The 22,188-nt window shown below is 44.7% G+C and overlaps 1 protein-coding gene across 7 annotated transcripts in view; it reads left to right on the top strand.

Moving 5' to 3' along the window:
* Nucleotides 1-22,188, top strand: part of Gria1 (glutamate ionotropic receptor AMPA type subunit 1) — a 315,108-nt gene that overhangs the window by 251,955 nt on the left and 40,965 nt on the right. For all 7 annotated transcript variants that reach the window (XM_028782513.1, XM_028782514.1, XM_028782515.1 and 4 more), the window contains one exon: nucleotides 18,661-18,859. In XM_028782513.1, coding sequence (XP_028638346.1) covers nucleotides 18,661-18,859 — 199 coding nt within the window. The remainder of the gene's footprint in view (nucleotides 1-18,660; nucleotides 18,860-22,188) is intronic.

Genomic DNA, 22,188 nt, shown 5'->3' with positions numbered 1-22,188 from the left:
CACACACACACACACACACACATACACACGTTCACATGCACCATGAAAGAAATGAAAGAGACAAGATTTTAACACATGTATAGCCTACTGAACTCATGTGCTCTACTTCAATGTCATCCTTTTCCCTGCTTTTTTCTTAACTCCTCAGTTCAGTTCCTTTAATACTTCTGTATGTCTTCACCCTACCCCACCTACTTCAATCAGCACAGCATGAGAACAAGTCCCGACCACCGGTACTGGAACAGAGGCAGGATGACTGTACAGGTGCTCCTTCTGAAACTGGAATATACTAGAACAACTCTCTGTCACTCACAAATGCCATTGAGAAAAGACAGGAATTAAGTCTTTAAAACCACTTTATTTGGAGAGCTGGCGATCTGAGAACAATGGGCTACTAGTTTCAAGATCTGCCTTCTATTTCACCTTATAGAGAGAGATATACAGGGAGAAGAGGGCAAGATCGAGGTTAGCCAAGCATTCAAAGCTCAGTCTTCTCACTCTGGTCACATGGTCAGCTATGTTTCTGGGGCAAGTGGTACCCATGTTTCCCTCAGTATCGTTCTCTGTACGCTTCCCTTTCTGTTGATGTCTGGGCCCAGACTGTTTCTGCTGTTGTCAACCTTGTCCTCCCAAGGGCATCTGAGCTGGGATGGGGGTTCCCTCAGAACAGATAAACCATTCCAGTGTATGAACACTAATCTAGTAATAACAATATGGAGTACCAGAAATTTATCACACAGAACATGAAAGTGCCTATGTCTGCTCCTCCTGTCCCCTGTCCCTTTCACATAGAAGCTCATCTGAAATGCTGTTAGCAGCACTTTCTGGTTGTGAGACACTGTGACCTCACAGAGTGGCCATGGCAGTAGCATCTATCAGGAGTCCAGAGCAAGCCAATAATCGAGATTCTATGTCATCCTTTCTATGGTAGTGTTTCACAGCCCTGAACATGATGGATGACATCTGGGATACTTGTGCATAGAAAAGGCATCCTCAGCAAGCCCCCAAAACACTAGAGACTTCTGGAGAAAAGGCAGAAGATGAGTTGGTTTTCATCTAAATTGACCTTCTAGCCTCATGTTGCATTTCAGAGGAGAGGGCAGGTAACAGGTATCGGGGAACATAAAGGAATTTATTTTACATTCAGAACACATGTTCTTCATTGACTTTTAGCCTTAATGCAGGAGGCAAGCTGAAGTTGCACAGGTATAGCCTGAGAAGAAAAACTTTGAAAAGTTGGGGGTTTTGTTAGTTCATTTTTAGCAGCTGAGCCTAAGAGTCTGACTATGTACCAGATATGAAGGGCAGTTAAATTAGGAGTGTTGACTGACCAAGCTCTCCATATATAATAGACATAAAAATGACACAAAGAGAAAATTCATCCATAACTTTGAACCACAGAGCAAAAAACATTCTGTGCAAAACTCTGTTCCAATTCACCCTGTGAGTTTTCCATTTCGGTTGATGTCAACCATGATGAAACCATGTGGCTATGAAGACAAACCACCCAACCCCCCCCCTTCAATGGCAGCCAAACAAAAACCCATGCTGGATAAATCAAAGCTATGGTGTCAAAAATCGAACATGTCCATCACTGCTCAATCATCTAAAACCCACAAATTTATTTGAGCATGTTTGTGAACAATCATGTTTGTGTCAATCAGTGTTAGCACAGAAACATGACAAGAGGAGACAGGGTCCTGGGACCCAGCTAGTTAGTGGGAGATTCCTCAAGAGAATTAGTATTTGGGGAGATGGGGAGGTGGCTCAGTGGGTAAAGTCCCTTCCACAAAAGTCTGAGGACCTGTGTTTGGATCTCTGCACCTACATTCAAAGCTGGGCATGGAGGCATGGAAATGTACTCTGCCACTGGGAAGATGAGGAAGGGAGGGTCCCTGGAGCTTGATAGCAGCAAGTCTTGCTGAATCTGTGAGATGCAGGTTCAGTGAGATTCTGTCTCAAATACTAAGGTGGAGAGTGATTGAGAGAGTCATGTGATAGGGACTTCTGGCCTCTACACATATGTACACAAACTCATATGCACGTGTACACACATATGCACATATATGCCACACACACAAAATGGGATGGAACAAGATGTCTTGGTGGACAGAAGAAAATAAAATAGACAAGAAAGTACCATTAAAGTGTAAGGGAGTTGAAAACCAGGCAGAAACATGCTATACAAAAAGTATACTTCTTAAAAAAAGTAAATAAAAGGTACTTTAAAAGTACTTTAAAGGATACTTTTAAAAAATAAAGAATAATTCAGTCAATTCAGCAACCGCAGAATTATGGGCTGGTGGAGAAGTGCTTTTACTGTTTTGTTCCTATGCTGAGGGTTGAACTCAGAGCCTCAAGTATTTGGACAGAGAAATAAATTTCACTACTACATTTCAAGCATATACATGTACTTATTTATATCTACATGAAATGGATAAGTGTTGGTCACCCTCCCCTAGACCCCTTCAGCCCCAAAGAGTGGCCTCTTCTGCTTTCATGATACAAACATTCCATGTCCTCCCTTGTGGCCTGACCCCTCCCTTTAGAGTTCCCCCTCCCCTCCCCAAGCCCAGCTTCTATTCTCACATCTTAACTTAATGAACTTAAATCTCTGTTTCTTGTGTGAGCAGAAATGTCACAGTATTTGTTTCTCTGGAAGTGCTACCATGGGGAAGCCCTACCATGGGGAGAACAATCTCAGCCTCAAACCACTAATTATGGTTTTGTCTGGCCCCCAATTCCAGTACTTCTGAGGTTTCTTCTAAACCTCTCAAGCTAGTGGGTGAAGAACAGTTTATGGCAGGCTTTCAAAGGGTGATCAGGAACCAAGCGTAGAGGGGTATGTCTGTAATTCCAAAGATTAGGGAGATAAAGACAGGAGAATCAGGATCTCAAGGATAGCCTGGGCTCTGTAGTTGGTTGGATAGAGGCCAGCCTGAACTACATAAGTTCCTTTCTCAGGAAAAAGAGCAAGAAAGAAACAACGAAATAAGAAGTGGGGGCTGGAAAGATGACTCAGGACTTAAGAACACCTACTTCTCTTGCATAGGATCCAAATTCAGTTCTCAAAACTCACACCGAGCAGCTCACTACCACTTGAAACTCTAACTCTAGGAGAGAAGATGCCTATGGCCTCCATAGGCAGTCCATATACACACAATCCCTGTCATAAACACACACAGACATATATACACAGACATACACTCACACACACACACATTCACATACACACACATTTGCGATCGTGCACACACACACATACACTAAAATATTTTTTTAAAAGGTCAAAAAAGGAACAGAGCAATTGGCTTATAGAAAGGGTATGACTGAGTGCTGTGACAGTGGCCCCTGGTTCCTGCCAAGCTCAGCCTGCAGTCCTATGTCTGCTAGTGTTCAGAGATGGATAAACCAAGAACTCACAGACAGGGCCCTTCCCTGGATTATAGCCATTATCATTCTTCTCTACAGTGTTCACTTTGAAAGACAGACTGAGCCTGCCTGTGATTTCAGATGGTACAAAGTCCCTGGGCATGAGATCTATTCACTCCCTGTTCTCCCTGTTTCCTTGGTCTCTCATGCCTCTGAATTAGAACTCTCCTGGGAAAACATAGTGCACCTTCTCATCTAACACCAAATGGACTCCATCTTTACCTCAATCTTTCCTTGGTAATTTGCATAAGCTTCACAATCTGTTTGGAATGGATTCTTGACTAGACTTTGAAAGTCATTCCTCCCTGGACTTGTGGGGTAGGCTAAAGCAAGTATTGAGAGTCCCCAGGGAATCCTGGTTTTATCAACAGAATGTAGTGACCAGATTAAGGAGTGTGTGAGGATGGGTCAGAAAACTCTGAAGGTCAGATCAGTTCTCCAAGATGGCTGAAGAATCTGGCAACACAGAATGGAGAGGGAACATGTGCCTCACCACAATGATAGGCATTACTGTGGCTTCCCTAGTGCCCGTGTTACCTCAGCCAATTCAGTAACAATCCGTTGAGTTCCCAATATGACTATTCCAGTTTTAAAGATGGGAAGATAAGAGCAAGACCACAAAATTGAAAAACCTCAGGGTCAGACCTCCCCTGTTTGTCAGTCACTGAGCCAGGGCAAGACAGGGAGGCCAGGGAGGTGTCTGCCTGAGTTATCATCTGTCTAATGATGGCCCCAGCATTAATTGCAAGGGTCACCTTAGGAAAAAGCATTTGTGATACCACGTCTGACTTAACAATATCAGAATGTTCAGCTCCTTTGCAAGGAGTGTCTTGGTTTTTCAGTATCACAGAGGCTGATAGCTGCCTCAGGGGTCAACACCACTGTCCTGACTATTTTAGGGGTGGGCAAAATCATGCTGAGGCTCAGAAATTAAATGATTTTTTTTTATGTATGCTATAACAACCCTGAGGTAGAGGAGTGTGGCCCACTCTCTGGGGAAACAGACTTGAAATGAAATAGGGATTTTCCCAATGGTTCACACTGCTGCTCCCCAGTGACCTGCTCTGATATACCAAGCCCCTCCCCCACTATCTCAGGTAGTCTTTTCTCTCTCCTGGGGCCTACTCCATTTCTAATTCGCAGGAAGCTTTCCTTTGCCAATTTAAAAGTTAACTCTTAAGCAGCTATGGGAGAGCGTACAGAGGGGCTCTCATCCTCACTGGGTACTAGACAAAGCCTGAGGGACAGGAGCGGGCCAGACCCAGCTCCCTGTTAGTTGAGACGGAGTTGGGAAGCACAAGTGGGTGGGCATTACAATGAAGGAGTCTGGCAGCTGATTATCCTCCAGTGTCTTAGTCTTAGTCGCTTTTCTCATTTGTGTAATGTGAAACGAAAAAAGCAAAGGAGTGAAGTTTGTTTGGGCTCACTATTTGAGGGTATAGTCCATCATGGTTGTGATGGAGGGACATCTGGTTGCCTTGCATCTGTGGTCAGGAAGCAGAGATAAATGATTGCTGTTGCTCAGTGATGAGGACCCTTGATAATCAACTGTTGAGAAACATCAGTACCAGCGATGAACCTGCCCAGCTGTTGACCCCTGAACACAGGGCTGAAGACAGGTTGGGATCCTACTCCAGCCAAGTTCAGCTTTGGGGTCGCATACGAGACCCAGAGTATTAGGTATTAGGCAGGCTATTTGGAGACTAAATATAAATATAAACCTAGTCAGTTTATACATACAGCCAATGGCAAGTGACCTATTCAAAATCTGAGGCCAGGAAGGACCCTGAAATATAACTTCCTTCCCAAAGGCTTTACTTCTGTATTCATAACCAGCCAGTGAGAGCCGTGGCCACCTGCATGGGAAGAAGCTTTATGACATCTCTAGAAAATTCCTATCTAATCTTGTATAACTTTAAAAGCTTATGCTTTTCTGACTGCTAATTACAACTGTCAGTTTAGTGTTAATCATGTAAAGAAGGAAAAACAGTCAATGAAATTACTTTGCTCATTTCCAAAGTGATCTGTAAGGCATATTGTTGACAGTATTTTTAATCTTTTTGATGGGAGGCTGGCAAGATGCTTCAGGAAGATTCTAGTGAGCTCCCTGGTCAGCCAACTCCAGGTTCAGAGAGAAACTCTGTCTCAAAATCCAAGATGGAGAGCAACTTGCCTCTATACACATATACAAGTCTATACACACACGCACACACACATATGCCATATATACACAAATCTAAATATACTGATAATGAGCTAATACTGCCTGTAATAAACTAGCAAAACATGTCAGTTCCTAATGACACTGCCATTTGGGGATGCATGTGGGAATGTAAGCAGAGAGAGTTTGGCACCTGCAGTTTTCAGTTTTGTGTTCAAACCCAAAAATATTTGCTGAGTGCCTAACCTTAGGAACTTCAGAAGAGTCAAACTTAAAAGAATTCATTCTTTTTCTAGTTACTTAGGATCTACTTGTGCAGTGCAGAGAGGATAGTCACAGATGGGGAGAGGAGGTGGGACGGAGGGCTGGAAGCAGACCTAGGCATAGCACAGACTAGAAGCACCAGTGTGGGACTGAGCAGAGCTTGCTACATGCTATGCTGTCAGCAGAGTCAGGCAGGCAGCAGCATGCAATAGAGGAAGATTGGAAAGACAGAAGAGAGGCTGTAGAATCAGGGAATGTTTCAGATGTGGAGTTCTCTAAGTTCCCCAGCATATCCACCCATCACAGACACTTGACAAGAGTAGGAAGTGTACCAAAAGGCATGTTCTGTGCAGACAGTGAAGAACATGGAATTCTTGTAGACGAGGTGAGACACAGAGACTTTGGAGATCAGTATAAAGAGTCATCACAAAATTAGAAAGATAACTGCCATGCAAGGCAGCAATCCAGTGCTGGGTACTTACCCCAGAGTACAGTCAAGACCAAGAGAAATGCCAGAACCCTTGTGTGTACTGTAACACCAGCTGTAATAGCTAAGATGTGGGAATAATCAAAGCATACATTGATCACTGAGTGGATATGCACATGTAGTCTGCACACTCACAGCAGTGCCTTTTAGCCTTCAAAAGTCTGTGTGGCATCAAGGGTGAACCTGGGGACATTGCCAAATGAAATAAACCAGGCAACGCACAAATTTCAAATAATATCATTGGAAAAGTCAAATTCACAAACTTGAGGAAAGAATGTCAGTGTCATGACTGGTTTTCCTATTGCTATGATAAAATACCTTGTCAGAATTCACAGGAGAAATGGTTGATTTGGGCTCATTGAGGTTCAAGTCAATCATGGTGGGGAAGTTACAGAGGCAGCTGGTCACACTGCACCCACAGTCAGAAAGCAGAAAGCACTGAATGCTAATGTTTAATTCAGCTTCTCCTTTGATAACATCCAGGATTCTAACACAGGGAAGGGAGCTACTCAGATGGTGGGTACTCCCCACCTAAATTAAATTAATCAGATAATCTCCTAGGACATCCCCATATGCCCAGCTCATCTTCCAAGTGATTTTAGAGCCAATCAAGTTGACAATTGTGAGTAACCATCGTGGGCATTCACATGAGGTAAAGGGAAAATGTGTAGATACATTCTGTTTTGCATTTATTCCTTTTATTTTCTGCATATTCAGTGGTTTAACCTGTGTGAATGTCTGTTCCCAACATGCATACCTACTGATGGTTGTGAACTGAAATGTGTCATGTGAGTGCTGGGAAGTAAAGCCCCGTCCTCTGTAAAAACAGTAAGTGCTCTCAACTGCTGAGTCCTCTCTCCATCCCAGGTATAATCCTTGGGTGTCTAGTTCCAGTCAAGCCAGATGGATGAATAATCTATGAGTTCTTTTGTACAACCTCATATACGTGGGCAATGTCGATATATATAATTTAAAATTGTGTTCCACAAGTAAATCTCAAGTGAAATAGTCTCACAAAAATAAATTTTAATAAAGAAGAGGCTGGGGAGAAAGCACAGTGGTTAAGAGCACATTCTGCTTTCGCAAAGGACCTAAGTTTGTCTCCCAGTATTCATATGGAGTGGCTCAAAACTGACTGTAACTCATGACCCAGGGAGTCTGACACCCTCTTCTGGCCTCTCTGGGCTCTATGCTCAATTGCACATACCCACACCAAACATGTAATAAAAATGAGACAAATGTTTAAGAACTTTTAAAACAATTAAAGAAATAGCAGCTATGAATTTGAGAGAGTGCAGAGGATGGGATTATAGGAAGAGTTGGAAGGAAGAAATGGAAGACTGAAGCAATTACATCTTTAAAATTGATATTTTTTTAAATTACTGATTTTAAGCCAAGATTTAAGGATTTGTGTTTGTCTTTTATTATACCTTAACATATCACAGCATATAGACTATAATAAAAGATGAGAAACTCTCTCCCACAGGCATTTAAGTAAATTTAATATCTACTAAAAAGCATTGATAAAACTTTGGCATTTATAGAGATAGTCTTAGTGGAGAAACTGGGAAAAGCTTCTTGGAGTACACACCTTCTGAGGCAGAATTTGAAGCTGAGAAAAATCTCTTGAGAACATCTGTCAAGAAATAAAATGGGAGGTTGAAAGTACAGATGAAGGAGGAGGAAGGTGAGTGTGACTGGGGTGGTGAGAATGGAGGCAAGGCTTGGCCCCGCCCCAGGACAGTCTCTGCTCTATGATTGATAGGAGTTTGTTTTGCCCATCCCTGTGTTTGTCTGTATATTATTTCTACGACAGGACTGAGCATCTTGAAGCAACTATATTAACTTGCAGTTCTTAGGTTGAAAATCCAATACTGGATCAAAGGGCTAAGATGCTGCTACCCAGGGACTTCTAGGGGAGGATCTGTTTCCTCGAGCATTTGGGTTGTTGGCAAAATGTAGTCACTGTGGTTTTAAGAACATCCTTGTTTCTTCTCCTCTCCCTCTGCTGGCCATGTAGCATCTCACCCCGTGACATGCTGCAGAGCATCCCTGACCGTCTGTCTCACCTCATCAGCCAGCCGTTCTGACTTCCTCTTCCACTTTCAGAGGCCAAGCTGATGACCTAGTGACCACTCCTCACTTTAAAGTCCCTAATTTTAATTCTCCAAAATTTCCCTTTTGTTATTTGATGCAACATATCCATAGGTTCTAGGAGTTAGGATTTGGGTGACTTTGAGGGCAAATTTTCTGCCTCTGATATTCCACTTGATAAGACTAGGTGACTTGTCCAAAGTCATGACCTCATCTTTGTAGCTTAGCTTTGAGCCCAAGCCTCCTGGCAAGGGCACCTTTTTTCTTACTACCTTAATTAGCCATGCTTTCCAGAAAACACAAAGAGAAGTTGAGGCTGGGGGAATGGCTCAATGGTGAATCACCTGCCATTCATGTGCAAGGCTCTGGATTCCACACATAACACTACAATAAAAAAAAAGAGAGTGGGAGAAGAGAAGAAAAGACAGAGAGAGAGAGAGAAAAGAGAAAGAAAAGGAGGAGGGGCAAACTAGTTAAGGACTTATTGCAGACATCCTCAAATGGAAGCCATAAGAAATATTGAAGGGAAGTTTGTAATGGTTTGTAGCCAGCCTACACTCATTCTATAGTATCTTGTAAAATAACCAACCCCATTCAACATATTACATCCCAGTTCTGGAGTCAGAGTCAACGTGCTCTGACTTGGTTCTCAGCTGGGGACTCACACAGTTGCAATGGTGTTGTCAACCATTAAGTTCCTGCCCAGAGCTCAGGGCCCTCTTCCACACATTCCCTTTGCCATTGGAGTTCACTTCCTAGTAACTACAGGAGCCCTTGTCTTGATGAATATGAGTAGGAAGCACTCAGCTTTTGAGGCTCTTTCTGGGCCTGGGGGATGGGGGGGGCTGAACCCCACCCATCTTAAAGATAGAAAGTATTTCTGACCCCAGCCCTCACATAAACACTTTCAATCTACCTGACTTCTGTGTCCTACTGAAGAAGATTCTTTTGATGAGTTCCATGCTTGGAGCAGGCCCACTAGGTAAGATCCCTTCCCTAAGTTCAGCTGATGACTGGTGAGCACTCTCCCATAGGTAAGCTCCTCATTGTAACTGGGCACAGCCTTGAGGAAGGTCAGGACAGAGGACAGCTTACAGTGCTGCCTGGCTCACCTCCCATGCACACGGGAAGGGACTAACCCATGTTCCTGGATGCAGAGAACACAGAAAGGGAATAAACGGTAGAGGTGGATGCCAAGCACTTGGAGTTGAAGAAAGCAGTGTTCTTCAGAAAGTTGTAGAAGAAGACCCTCATCTCTTGATTTAGGTTTAGGAGGAAGGCCTGCCCCCTCAATCTCCTGAATGCTAGAAGGAAAGTTCTTTGTAGCCTGTTCCTCCCAGAGTTCAGCCTAGGGCAAGAGCCGAGTCTAATCACTCTCCAGCCTTGGTATTGTCAAAAGGGAGCCTGTGCTTGGTGGAAACTCTTGAGAAAGAAATGGGAAGATCTAAGCAGATGTTCCATGCCTGTGCCAACCCAGAGAGATCTCTGATGGTGATTCACCAATGGTGGGGAACTGTCAGAATTTTGGGGAACTTCAGTTTTTTACAGTGCATTTAAAGAAACAAACTTTATTATCTTAACTTTGCGTCATACATAATGTGTTCCCTGACAATCACTTTGCAGAGATATCTGAAGAAGCAGGATTTTATAACCATGGGAGGACTGTAGATGCATCTGAATTATCACTTCTTCTGAAATAGTCTTCTAAAGCTTTGCGATGAGCCTACTGAGTCATAGACCAAGCACTTACTTCTTCTATAGATAGCTCAGGAAAGCGGGACAAACTGCATGTGTGGTTTCCTGTTCCTTCAACAGATATTGGGACTGTATTGGGTTGCAGTGGATGATGAAGGAATCTAAACTCCTTTAATGGCTTCATAGTTGAGTGTGGTCACAAGTGAAACTGAGAACAGAAAGGGACTTGTGACCAGTGCAAGAGTTTCCAAGAAATGAGAAGCATGCATGGAAATCCAGGTAGGCAGTCTTCAAGAGAAGGGGCCTCTCAGAGGGGTCTACACCTGAGCTCAGGGCTCTGCTTGGTCTAGAACCCACTGTTTGCTCTCCAAACAGGTCCTGTCCTATCCATCATTTTAATTATATTAAGCCTTTTCCTGCCTCAGGACCTGTGTTCCTCCAGGCTGTGTTCGCTGTCTAAAATAGATGCTCTCAAACTATTCACACTTCTAGACTATTCCCCAACCTTCCACTCTGCCTTTGTTTCTTTTCCAGTTTCTGAGATTAAAATAAGCCTGACAAAGCATTTTAAGGAAGGAAAGGTTTAGCCCAGCACACAATCACAAGTTACAGTGCAGAGAAGCTACAGTACCGGGTGCTTAAGACCCTTGGTTCTATTTTATCTACTGTCAAGATGCAGAGGGCAAGGGATAGGATGCATGCTGCTGCTTAGCTCACTGCCTTCATCTAGTGGAGTTCACAATGCCCCTGCCTAGGCAATGGTGCCACCCACAGTGGGCAGGTCTTGCCATATCAGTTCACTCAGTTAAGGATAGTCTTCCCTTGAGCGGCTAGCACCCAACCTAATCTGAACAATCCCTCACCACCGAGATGCCTTTCCAAGGTGAATGCAAATTATGTCAAGTTGGCAGTTAACACTAACTGTCATGATCTGTCATCCTTTGTATTACTCATTTGGAGAGCCTTTTATTCACTAGTTTTCCTTCACTCTTCCAGATTCCTCGTCATCCACCAAGTTAGTGAATTAAAAACTACACTACTGAGTGGTTAACCCAAACCAGTCATGCACATACAACAGACGGAGGCTTGAGGATCTAAGAAGTGAGGTTAGCTCCTTGGGCTTCCACAGCTAGAAAGGATGAAGCTGGGATTTGAACCCAGATCTTACATTCCAACACTCCAGACTTTTAACCACTGTGTTTGGCTTTCTGGGTCTTACAGAATTGCTACAAGCTCATTGGGGCTGGAGAAATGGCTCAGTTGTTAAGAGCACTTGTGGCTCTTACAGAGGACCTAAGATCAGTTCTTAACAACTGCACTGGGCAACTCACGCCAGCCTTAAACCAGGGGTCCAGCTCCCAGGGGTCCGATTCCCTCTTCTGGCCTCTTCAGGAACCTGCATGCATATGACATATACACAGACACTAGTTAATGTTTTGAAAAATTAATCTTTTTCTAGATGAAGCTCCTGACCCAGGAACATGTATGAAACCTATACCCTTGCTGTGACTGTCCAGATGGTATCTAACTTAGACTTTCATTGTACTTATTTTTTAAGACATGAGTATCACTGTATAGCCCAGGCTGGAATACTGTGGTTTCAGTCCCAATGCTGATCAGCACACTTTATTTGCTGATAGCCTACTCTATTTCCAACCTGAGCTAGGTTCCCCCCTCCTTAGATAACTTGGTGGTTGGTACCCACAAAGGCCACAGTATTGATGTCAAGCTGAATGCAGACATGAATCACGGAACACTACAGCCTAGAATTTGTGAGCTCCAACAGCCCTCCTGCCTCAGCTTCCCAAGTAGTTGGAACTACAGGCACCCACCACAATTGCTTGAAAAGTAGGTCTTTTAAATGAGGCTATCTTCTATTCTCATCTTTATAATCAGCTTCATATGCTGTGGTGGCACACACTGAAGAGTACAGCATATGGGAGGGACCCCAGCAAAAGGCTGGGGAGTTCAAGGCTAGTTTGGTCTACCAAGTGAGTAAGAACAGCCTGGGCTACCTGAGATGCTCAAAAGAAAATCAGATAAAAATTAATCAATAAATGTTTTGCACTGCACACCTACCATCCTTTGTGAAACTTGCTTCCATGCCATCATTCATTTTGAGTACTGGCAAGACACCATTTCGAGGTGTCTACTCTAGCCCAGGTCTGCCTGTGTCTGCAGCTCATCCTTACAACTCCTTTATGGGCTCCCAATATGACCGCCATCTCCCCAAAAGATAAAACAAGGTTCAGAAATATAAAATGACTTGCTCAGAATTTCCTACAGGGCAGAACAGCAGGTGATCCACACAGCTTCCCAACTCCCACTTAGCTATCTGAGATGCTCAGACAGGCTGAGTATCCCTTTGAAGGCATGAATAGGGTTCCCGGTGAGTTTAGAATGGAACACTAGCCCTGCCAGGGTGGTTGTTCTGCTGGCTCAGCAGGGGAGCAGTGAGAGGGAGGGGCTGAGTGTGTGTGGGGGGGGAGGGGATTGGCTGTGGTAAAATGGTACCTGACAAATGGGATGTTTTCAATCGATTATTTTAAGTGAAATAGCTACTGCTAATACGCGTCCTGCGCTGAAGATAACCACATGTTAATTAAAGCAGAAGTGTGCCTTGTTCATTTGCCTCCTGTTTGCTCATGAGTTAGAGACTATTTTTAAAAAGCCCACAGCACACTGTATTTAAATATGTCCTCAACCTCAAAGACTTCAAATGTCAGACATTTGGGCCATCAATAAGAAACAGGCTCACACCTGGCCAAGTGAGGGAGGGTCCTAGGCCCTCAGAGTCCCCCAGACTCTGATAATCAGCTGGTAAATTGGCAGTATCAGGAGCTTGGGGCGGGCCACTCATCATGCAGTAAAACCATATGCTTTGTTATTGTGGGCTGCCCAGCAGCAGCTATAAAAGAAATCTTTCTATGTATGTAAAACCCAAATTATATATGGAAGAAGCCTCGTTTTAACAGCAGTGTGACGTCAAATACTCTCTTCTAGGAACTGTGGGGTAAGGGATAGTCAGGGCCTGCGGTCAGCCTTGAGAAGATGGTGAGGGGCAGGGGGAGCTTGGCAGAGTCCGACTTCAACACAGATGGAGTCATGCCCCGATGTCTGATCTTGGGTCAATCGCTGGTTTTGTAACTTCAAGTATTTCTTCTTTCTCAACCTCAGGTTCCTGGTACAGCAACTGCCATGCTCCCACCTGGCCTGCCCAGAGGATAGGGATTGAAGAAATAGAAACAATATCTCTGTGCAGCTCAGATGCCCCCTCCCCTCCAGTAGAGCATGGTGCTGGGAGCTTACTGTGGCTTGTGGGGACTGCAATGGCCACTTGTTCACATTCTTTCCTGCCTTCACCGGTTGTTCGGACTTCAGGAAATGCCTCTCCAATGCAGAATGCTCACAGCCAGTGTGTTGGCTAGTTTTAAATGTCAACTCCCTCACAATCGAGAATCATTTTGGAAGAGGGAACCTCAACTGAGAAAATGTCCCCCACCAGACGGGCCTGTAGACAAGCCTGCAGTCTCTTCATTGATGATTGATGTGGGAGGGCCCAGCTCACTGTGGGTGGGGCCATCTCGGAGCTGGTGGTTCTGGTTTACTTAAGAAAATAGGCAAAACAAGCCACAAAGAGCAAGCCAGTAAGCAGCATTTCTTCTCCGTGGCTTCTGCATCAGCTCCTGTCTCCAGCTCCTGCCCAGCTTTTCTGGATGCTGGACTGTGCAGGAAGTGTAAAATAAAATAAACCCCTTCTTCCCCACATTGCTTTTGGCCATAATGTTTTGTTACAGAAATAGGAACCTAACTAAGACAGCCAGCTTGCCTCCCTGACCCAGTCAGGTGACATCATGATGCCTTTCAAGATTTTTCCTATTAGGCTATGATCATCCCCACCCTATGTCTTTTTAGCATGTGATGAATGACCCTTGTACACTCTACCCTAGCCTAGCTACCAAAGGGAATTCTGTACATAGGTGTCCTGACTCTTCTATTAGTCAATTCCCTTGAGAGGAAACCTCTTAGATATTTCCCATCATGCCGTGATGTATAGTCCTGAGAAAATGTGATTATCTTTCATCTATCCATTATAGGCTCTCTGCCAGGCACTAAGCTACATGCTGAGGACAGAGCAAGAAGTAACGTGGGTAAGAGCTGTATATACCACTGTAGGGAGGCAGATGGCCACAGAGTCGGCAAACCTATGTGACTACAGAAATGTTGCTTCAACTTTAATAAGCACGACAGCAAAAAACAAGGAGAGAGAAGCAGGAGGCAGAAACAACACTTCTTCTTGGGGGTGTGTTGTGAATGTGGGTGACACTGAGTAGAAACCTCAACAGAAGGTTCTACAGAGACAGGTTTGGGGCAATTTCAAGGAAGTAAGTTCCTGGTCGAAGGCCACGTGCAAATGTCCTGAGGTGGGTGTCTTAGTTACTGTGAATAGACAACTGTCCTATTGCTGTGAATAGACACCATGTGCAAGGCAACTTATGAAAGAAAGCATTTAATTTGGGGGTCATTGTCTTGTCTAGCAGGGCATTAAACAGGGGTCCGGGGAGATCACCTGAAAGAGAAAGTAGGGAACAGGCCGATACAAGAAAAAACGCTCTGTCTATAGTCTGATCAGATCGCCATTTTTACTTTTTCACACACAGGTTATATACACAAAAAGGCAGGATGTGGGGAAGGGGATGACGCAGGAGCGTAGGTGTTCAGGGGAGTACAGATATCTTCCAGAACAGAGTGTCAGCTGGGTGAAGGTTCAGGGGACAGACCACTATGACTCTGCCTATGATTCACTTGTCTTTATCTAAGTTGGTACTATCTACCAAGGTTACCTATCTACAAGGTCTATGACTAGCCAGGCTTGGCAGCCTTCCACCAAAGCTGTCTGTTTACAATAACTCCCAGCTATCTGTTTCAGTGTTTTTCCACAGAGACCCAAGACTTGGTGCTAGCAGACATGTATGTCAGGCTTATTGTTGATTTTAGGCCTATGGCTGATTTTAGGCCTTCAGTGTATAAGCAGGGCTGCCCCTGACAGGTCATGGTTCCAGATGGTTAGAATCCATGACCATCATGGTGGGGAGCATGGCAGCAGGGAGCGAGGCATGGTTTGGGGGCAGTACCTGAGAGCTTGTACTTTGATCCACAGGCATGAAGCAGAAGGAGAAAGAGAGAGAGAGAAAGAGAGAGAGCTATTCTCATTCAAACCACCACAGTGGAAAGATTTTGTTGTGCTCTCAAAACTACAAAGCCCAGGGAAGCTGGGACACATCACGATAAGGGAATGTGCCCAATGGAAGCTATTAGAATTGGGCCACTCAGGAAGTGTCTCACAAGCCTTGGTAAAAATATTTAGATTTTATTTTCTAACCATGACTGGTTTAAAATAGGGTCAGGGAGGATCATGAACCTGTTTTTAGTTTTAAAAGATCAATATGGAGCTAGGATCTATATAAGGCTAGAGAAATAGTTCAGTTGGTAAAGGGTTTGCCAAACAAGCATAATTGCCTAAATTTGATCTCCAGAACTCATACAAGCAGCTTGGTATGGTGGGATGCACTTCCTCCCCACGTTGCTTTGAGTCATGGTGTTTATCGCAACAGAAAAGCAAGCTAATACCAAGAATACACCATAAGATAAATGAATGAGTAAGCAGATCTATTAATATTCACCCATTACTTTACAAACTGTGGTTATGCCACACTGTATGATCTACTCTAATGGGAAGTGCCATTCTTCTGTGAATGAGAGCTCTGCAGGTGATAGACCCATGCATTGGCCTGCAGAGACTTGGGCTGTCCTTGGAGCCATTAACTAAAACCCCAGCTCCTATCCCTGGGCCACTCCCAGCTGGAGAGCTACAGCAGTGACCAGCAGGTGGGACAGTTAGAATTATTCACTATAGCTCTGCCAGAGGACTGGCTTGCACTGGGCAATGTGCTGTGACTATCTCATGGAGACTCACATCTTGGATGCAGCTGTTTCATCAGTGGAACCTACAAGTTTGGCCAGAGCCCGTCACCTGGCTCTGGGCATCTCCTTGTAGAGAGCTCAGGTCAGAATCGAGGCAAGATGGACATTGGTTTTTTGCAATTCAGGGTCAGACTCTTGGAGCCAGGGCCTCACAGCTCTCTACCCCAGGTCTTTTTAAAAATAGCTATTTGAAATCAAAGACAAAGCAGTCACGCCCAGTGACCTCTTAAGATTGGCTGAATGAAGGGACCCTGGAAGGGTCCTTCTGTCCCCTGCCTCATAGGGATGACAGGACATGCTTTTAAAGGAAGGAGAGGTCTAGAGCCATCTCTTTGTCAGAGATGATTTGGAGTTGAAGCTACTGAAATAAAAAACGATGGGTGCTGATAGCTGTTCATACTGCTCAGCTTCTGGATGGGTTTTTTGGAAGGGTCCTCACATAGGTTCCAACACCCCTGACCTCTAGCCTGGGCAGTGCTCCCCATACTGTCCACATAGCCCCCAAAATCCCACTGTGTGCTGCACTAGACTATCTGCTGTGGTTCTGTTTCCTTTTTTGCTTCTCAAGAATGCCCTCCAGATAAGCCACATCTTTAACATGTTGTGACAATGTAGCTTACAAAGACACTGATTGGCTTGTGCAAAGTTGTGCATACAGTAAGAGATTTGGGGCTCCATATGCTTTATCCAGCCTGGAGTCCACTCTCCTGACTGGGGTCTTCTACGTCATCCCTCATTACTTACTCTTCCTATTGTTGCCAAGGCAGCTTAAGGGAGGAAGGTTTGCTTGTGCTCACACAGAAGGTACAGTTCATCATGGAGGGAAAGACACAAGAATGGCAGGGTGGGAATGTGAAGCAGCTGCTCAAATCATATCCATAGTCAGGAAGCAGAGATGAAGGGCGGGGCTCAGCTTGCTTTTTCCAACTTACTAAGTCTGAGAGTCTACCCACATTCAGGATGGGTCTTCCCACTTAACCCAGTCTAGAAATTCCCTCATAGACACTTTTGGATGCCTGTCTCCTTGGATCCTGTCAAGTTGACAATCAGTGTTAGCCATCACACTCCCTAAGAATCATACACAGTGGCTAGAGTCAAATCTGGACTCTGGCAGCCTTAACAAGCCAAGCTCCACCTTTCATCCTCAATACGACAAACAAACAAAGAGGAACAAAGAGGGGTAGGAACAAAGAGCTGAGGTAATTTCCCTACTGTCCTCTGCTGGGTCGGAACATGGTATTTAGTTTCACACAAAGGTTCAGAGGCCTGCTAGTTAAGCAGACCTGATCAAAATGTGGCCCTCATCCATCATAGCCTCAGTTCCAGTCTATTTCATGTTGTGAGAACTGGGAGGAAATCTCGTCCTGGGACACAAGCTCCTCCTCCTCTGGTGGGAGGGTCCCCGTCTTTCCCTTCCCCAGCATGAGATTCAATTGTCTGATAGAACATAAGTGTGTCCTTGACAGTGTCTTCATTCCTGCCTGGAGGGTTCCAAAGTCACCCTGAGAAGAGTTCACACCACCCCATGGAGTCACTGGGGAGCCCAAGAAAATGAGAGAGGCCACTGTACCTTTCTTGCTTGTCATCTTTCTCTTCATTATTTGGGGCACATGAAAGCATCCATGGGAATACCAGGGAAACTTTATCTCGTGTATTAGCCCCCTTTCTTTCCTTTTTGGGGTGTGTGTGTGTGTGTATGCTTGGTGTTTGGTGTTTGTTTGTTTGTTTGTTTGTTTGTTTGTTTGTTTGTTGAAAAGGCTATCCTATAGTCCAGACTGGCTTTGAACTCACTGTGTGACCAAGATGACAGTGAACTTCTGATCCTCCTACCTTTACGACTAGAATGCTAGGATCACAGGTGTGTACCTTCACACTCAGCTTGACCTTTTTTTTTTCTTAAATCCATCTCTGTGTTGGTTGGTGGAGGGACTGCCTATCTCCTGCAGTGACTTTTTCCACAGTGACTGCAGGATGGTTACTCTCATTCTCTGTAAATATGCAATACAGTCTCCCTTCCCTCTCCTTCTACAGCATCATCCTGGATAATAATGAGAAAAAAGAGGGGGCTGCCATTTATTATTTCCAGATTCATTGTGTGTGTGTGTGTGTGTGTGTGTGTGTGTGTGTGTGTGTGTGTGTGTGTCTAGTTGCATTTATATGGCTGCATTTGTATCAATATTCCATTGTAGGTATGACTGCATTTGAAGGGTGTTTACACATGCCTAAGATGCTTGTGGACAAGTGCTGACACATCTGTGTCATTGCTGACATGTCTTGATGTGTCCATCCAGGTAAAGCAAGTGTGAAGATTGCCTGTGCACATTATCACCCAAGGGGCAGAGACCGCACAGCTCCTTATCATGACAAGGAAGGAAGCATAGCATCTCTCTAATGTTTGAATTCTCACTTCTTCCTTACAGAGTAGGGGGTGCAATCGGGTTTGACAGCTCTACTGACAGAACTCTGCTGGCTCCCTGCTACTCCCCAGAGCCTTCTGTAATTGATGTCCATCCCTCTGACCCGTTTCCCCTTTGACCTGCAGGTCTCTGTCTGGACGCATCGTCGGTGGTGTCTGGTGGTTCTTCACTTTGATCATCATCTCCTCATACACAGCCAACCTGGCTGCCTTCCTGACTGTGGAGAGGATGGTGTCTCCTATCGAGAGTGCAGAGGACCTGGCAAAGCAGACGGAAATTGCTTATGGGACATTGGAAGCAGGCTCCACTAAGGAGTTCTTCAGGGTGAGGGCATCCCTGATCCCGAGGTTTTCTCAGAAGAGAATCACTCCATTATACTTCCCTTTTCATTAAAGAGAATGGGGGCTGGGTGGGAGTGACTTCATGGCAGAAGTGTTTGGGAGGCAGAGGCTCTGTGTTCCTTCCTAACCAGCACAAAATAAATAGATGAATGGATGGATGGATAGATAGATAGATAGATAGATAGATAGATAGATAGATAGACAGACAGACAAATAGACAGACTGTGAGATTACAGGGAGCAAGATAACTGCCTATATTCATGCAAATTTCAGAAACTCAGTGAATGCTCTTGGGTTTGGGAGCTCAAGATGACTACTGAGGTGTACTGTCCTTTTGGGCAAAAGAGTATTAGAAGAACTATTAATGTCATAGACAGATAGCATGGTGGGGGAATCTGAGGCGAGTTTGGGTCCCTGGGGCAGAATTTTGGTCTCTTTTTATAGAACTTAGAAAGGGGAGGTCTTGTGCCAAACAGGAGATGAATGGCCCATACTCTTATAGTCAGGCTGCCTCTGACTCCCAGGTGGCAAGGCAGAGTGTCTTGTGTTTCAAAGAAGGGAGGAAGAAATCTTGTTAATGTATGGCTTAGAGGTTGTAGTACATGGGCAAGGAAGTGGGACAGTGGAAAGGAGCTAAGGAAATGGTAGGGAGGACCTGGAGAAGACCTAGGAAGGAGGTATAGAGTAGGGGTCCATTTAAGAAAGGTGTATCTGTCTTAAAGTTGGGGAATGCACCACTTGTAGCCTCCTGGTGTCTTGGAATCTGGTAGCCTGCACCTATAAGCTCTTTTGGAGAAATGAAAATTAGGGTGCCTACTATTCTCCTAGAGCAGATACCTAGGGGGCTTTAGAGGGCCACAGTCTTGGGAAGGCTCTGGTGGGACCTTGCCTTTTCCCTTACAGCAGCTGTGAGGAAAAGGTTGCTTCAGGTGGCCATGGCTTGATCAGCCCCTAGACAAAATCTAATATTTGGAACATTTCTCAGCTGTCTAAAGACCCCTGGAAAATGGGATTTTATATTTCTAGAACCTCCAAGTATCATGGTTTATTCATGCCCCTACCATATACTAGTCTGTGTTGCAAAGGACAGGAAACACAATCCCATACCCTCTCTCCAGGGTCTGTCATTTAGTAAAGAATGACTTAGGAAGTGTGTGGATGAGGCTCACTTCTGGGGCTTGTAGCTTTCCCTCCTGTTACAGCTTCTTGGAGAGCTAAGGAGCCTTCCTTAACTCTTGGTGGGCTCCATGCATTAAGTTCAGAAACTTGATGGCATCAACACAAAACACAACTCTTACCTCAAAAGAAATGAGTTAGTTAATTCTGGAGCTAAGTATGAGTCACCATGACCTGGGAACACAGACTCTGGTCACCCCAAACCCTATGTTCTAATGTAGACATTTTTTGTAGTAACAGAACTAAGAAATTCTTAAGTCAGGGCACTTTTCAAATGCATTGGTTGAAACATTAAGGAGACAGTTACTGCAAAGCAGAGAAATTGCAACTATAGGCCCTGCGTGTTATGTGATGACAATCTTAGTCCTTAGTTTATGGAAAATTAGAGGTCTGTTAATACATTCTAAAGGGAAAGTAGCTGTTGTTAGATCCAGCTGTGTGTCTTAGTGACAGGAGGTTAGGTCTAACACAAATGAGGGACAAAGAATGGCTATTTAATAGGCTAAAGCTGGACTGAGATCAGTTGTAGTTAGGCTTTGGACCTGCAGTGTTCCGACGTCTCTACATCGCAGTAGGTCTGATCAGTCTATCAGCCTTTTGCAGACTGCTTCTTTCCAGGAATTGTCATTCACATCGGCCACCAGAGTCATCCCTAGCCAGTATTTCTGAGTTCATTGCCTCATGACCACAATGAATGACAGATAGAACGGTTTGAGAAGAGAAAGCAAGTGAGGTTTATTGGGAGGCAGAGCAATGGTTCCCTACATGAGTTGCTAAGCAGCACTCCAGGTTGGAGGCTTTCCTACCCTAGGAAGAAGGCTATGTGCAAATTAGTCATCCAGTTGGGATCAACGTGGTCCAATAATTTGAATATACCTAGGGAATTCTGATCTGTTGGCGGATCCAGTGACCATGCCCAGGATCCAGGGAACATAGGGGTGGAGCTCGGCCAAGTACCAAGGAGGAAGAACTTGATGGCAAAAAGAACACAGGCTGGTGATGAGCCGGCTTAAGTCAGAGCTTTTGGATTTAAAACCCTGCACTCACTCATTGTGCAGCCTCTGTGCTCTCTGAGCTCACTGCCAGTCCATATAGACAATTTGATTTCCTTGAGCCTATAACCTTAACTGCTTACAAAAGGGGCTGCTTTGTGTCCGACTCCTCCTCTAGTTGTCTCACAGCCAGCATTCTTTCCCTGATGAATAAGATGATCTATTGAAGGAAAGTATCGGAGAAGAGAAGAGTTAAACCAGGGAGAACACATGACGACCAGTGGACGTGATAGGCCTTTCTGTCAAGGGCAGATAGGGTCCTTTGTCAAAGACTCTGATTGTTGTCAATAAGATGCCCAGCAAGCCATGCACTGAGCATCCCAGCACTAAAGTAACTTTGAAAACAGAAAGACACAAATATTCACCGTAATCCCACCACCTAAGCACACTCTTCCTGCCGTGCACTGGACTAGCATTTACCTATGATTGTGTGTTGTCTCCATGGCAACGCTGTCCATGGGAACTGTTAACACCACTGTTCAAAGAGAAACAGTGAGTCTCACAAAGGTTATGTCACTTGCCCAAGCTCCTGTAGCTGGCAAAATATAATGAGGGAGGAAGCTGGTTGACAGAGAGGAAAAAACATAGATGTGCCACTGGGAGTTCCGGGGTTTCCTCCACGCATGACACCACCCCAGAGTTCTCATTGCTACATCACAGGCCCTAGTTTCTTTACCTACAAAAGGGGACTGCTAGAAGACGTCCCATGAGCCCTGGCATATCTGTGACTGACCAAGACTTAGTGGGTAGGGAGACATCACCCTCCTCCCACTAGACAGGAAAAGGGGAAAGCAAAGCATGAAATTCCTCACCCCATCTCAGAAGAATGCAGCTCCCAATCTTCATGACAACACCATCCAGAGTCATGGGGTTCTCCATGGACAGTTTAATTAAAATGTGTGAATGGTGGTGGGAGCTGTGTAGGACAGAGTCAAGAACAGATACCCTGGCATGTTCCCAGGTTTCTCTGCCATTCATACTCCACTTGAGCTCCTGGAGGTTAGATTGTCCTGATGGTTGGTCCCTGAGCACCTGTGAGCGCTGCCTGAACTTTGGGGATATGACTGAGAAGATGTGGTTGTCT

This window comes from Grammomys surdaster, unplaced genomic scaffold (genome assembly GCF_004785775.1).
Source record: "Grammomys surdaster isolate TR1022 unplaced genomic scaffold, NIH_TR_1.0 797, whole genome shotgun sequence".
Lineage (NCBI taxonomy): Eukaryota > Metazoa > Chordata > Mammalia > Rodentia > Muridae > Grammomys > Grammomys surdaster.
The sequence above is the reverse complement of the archived record's forward strand: the minus strand, read 5'-3'. Positions and strand labels throughout refer to the sequence as shown.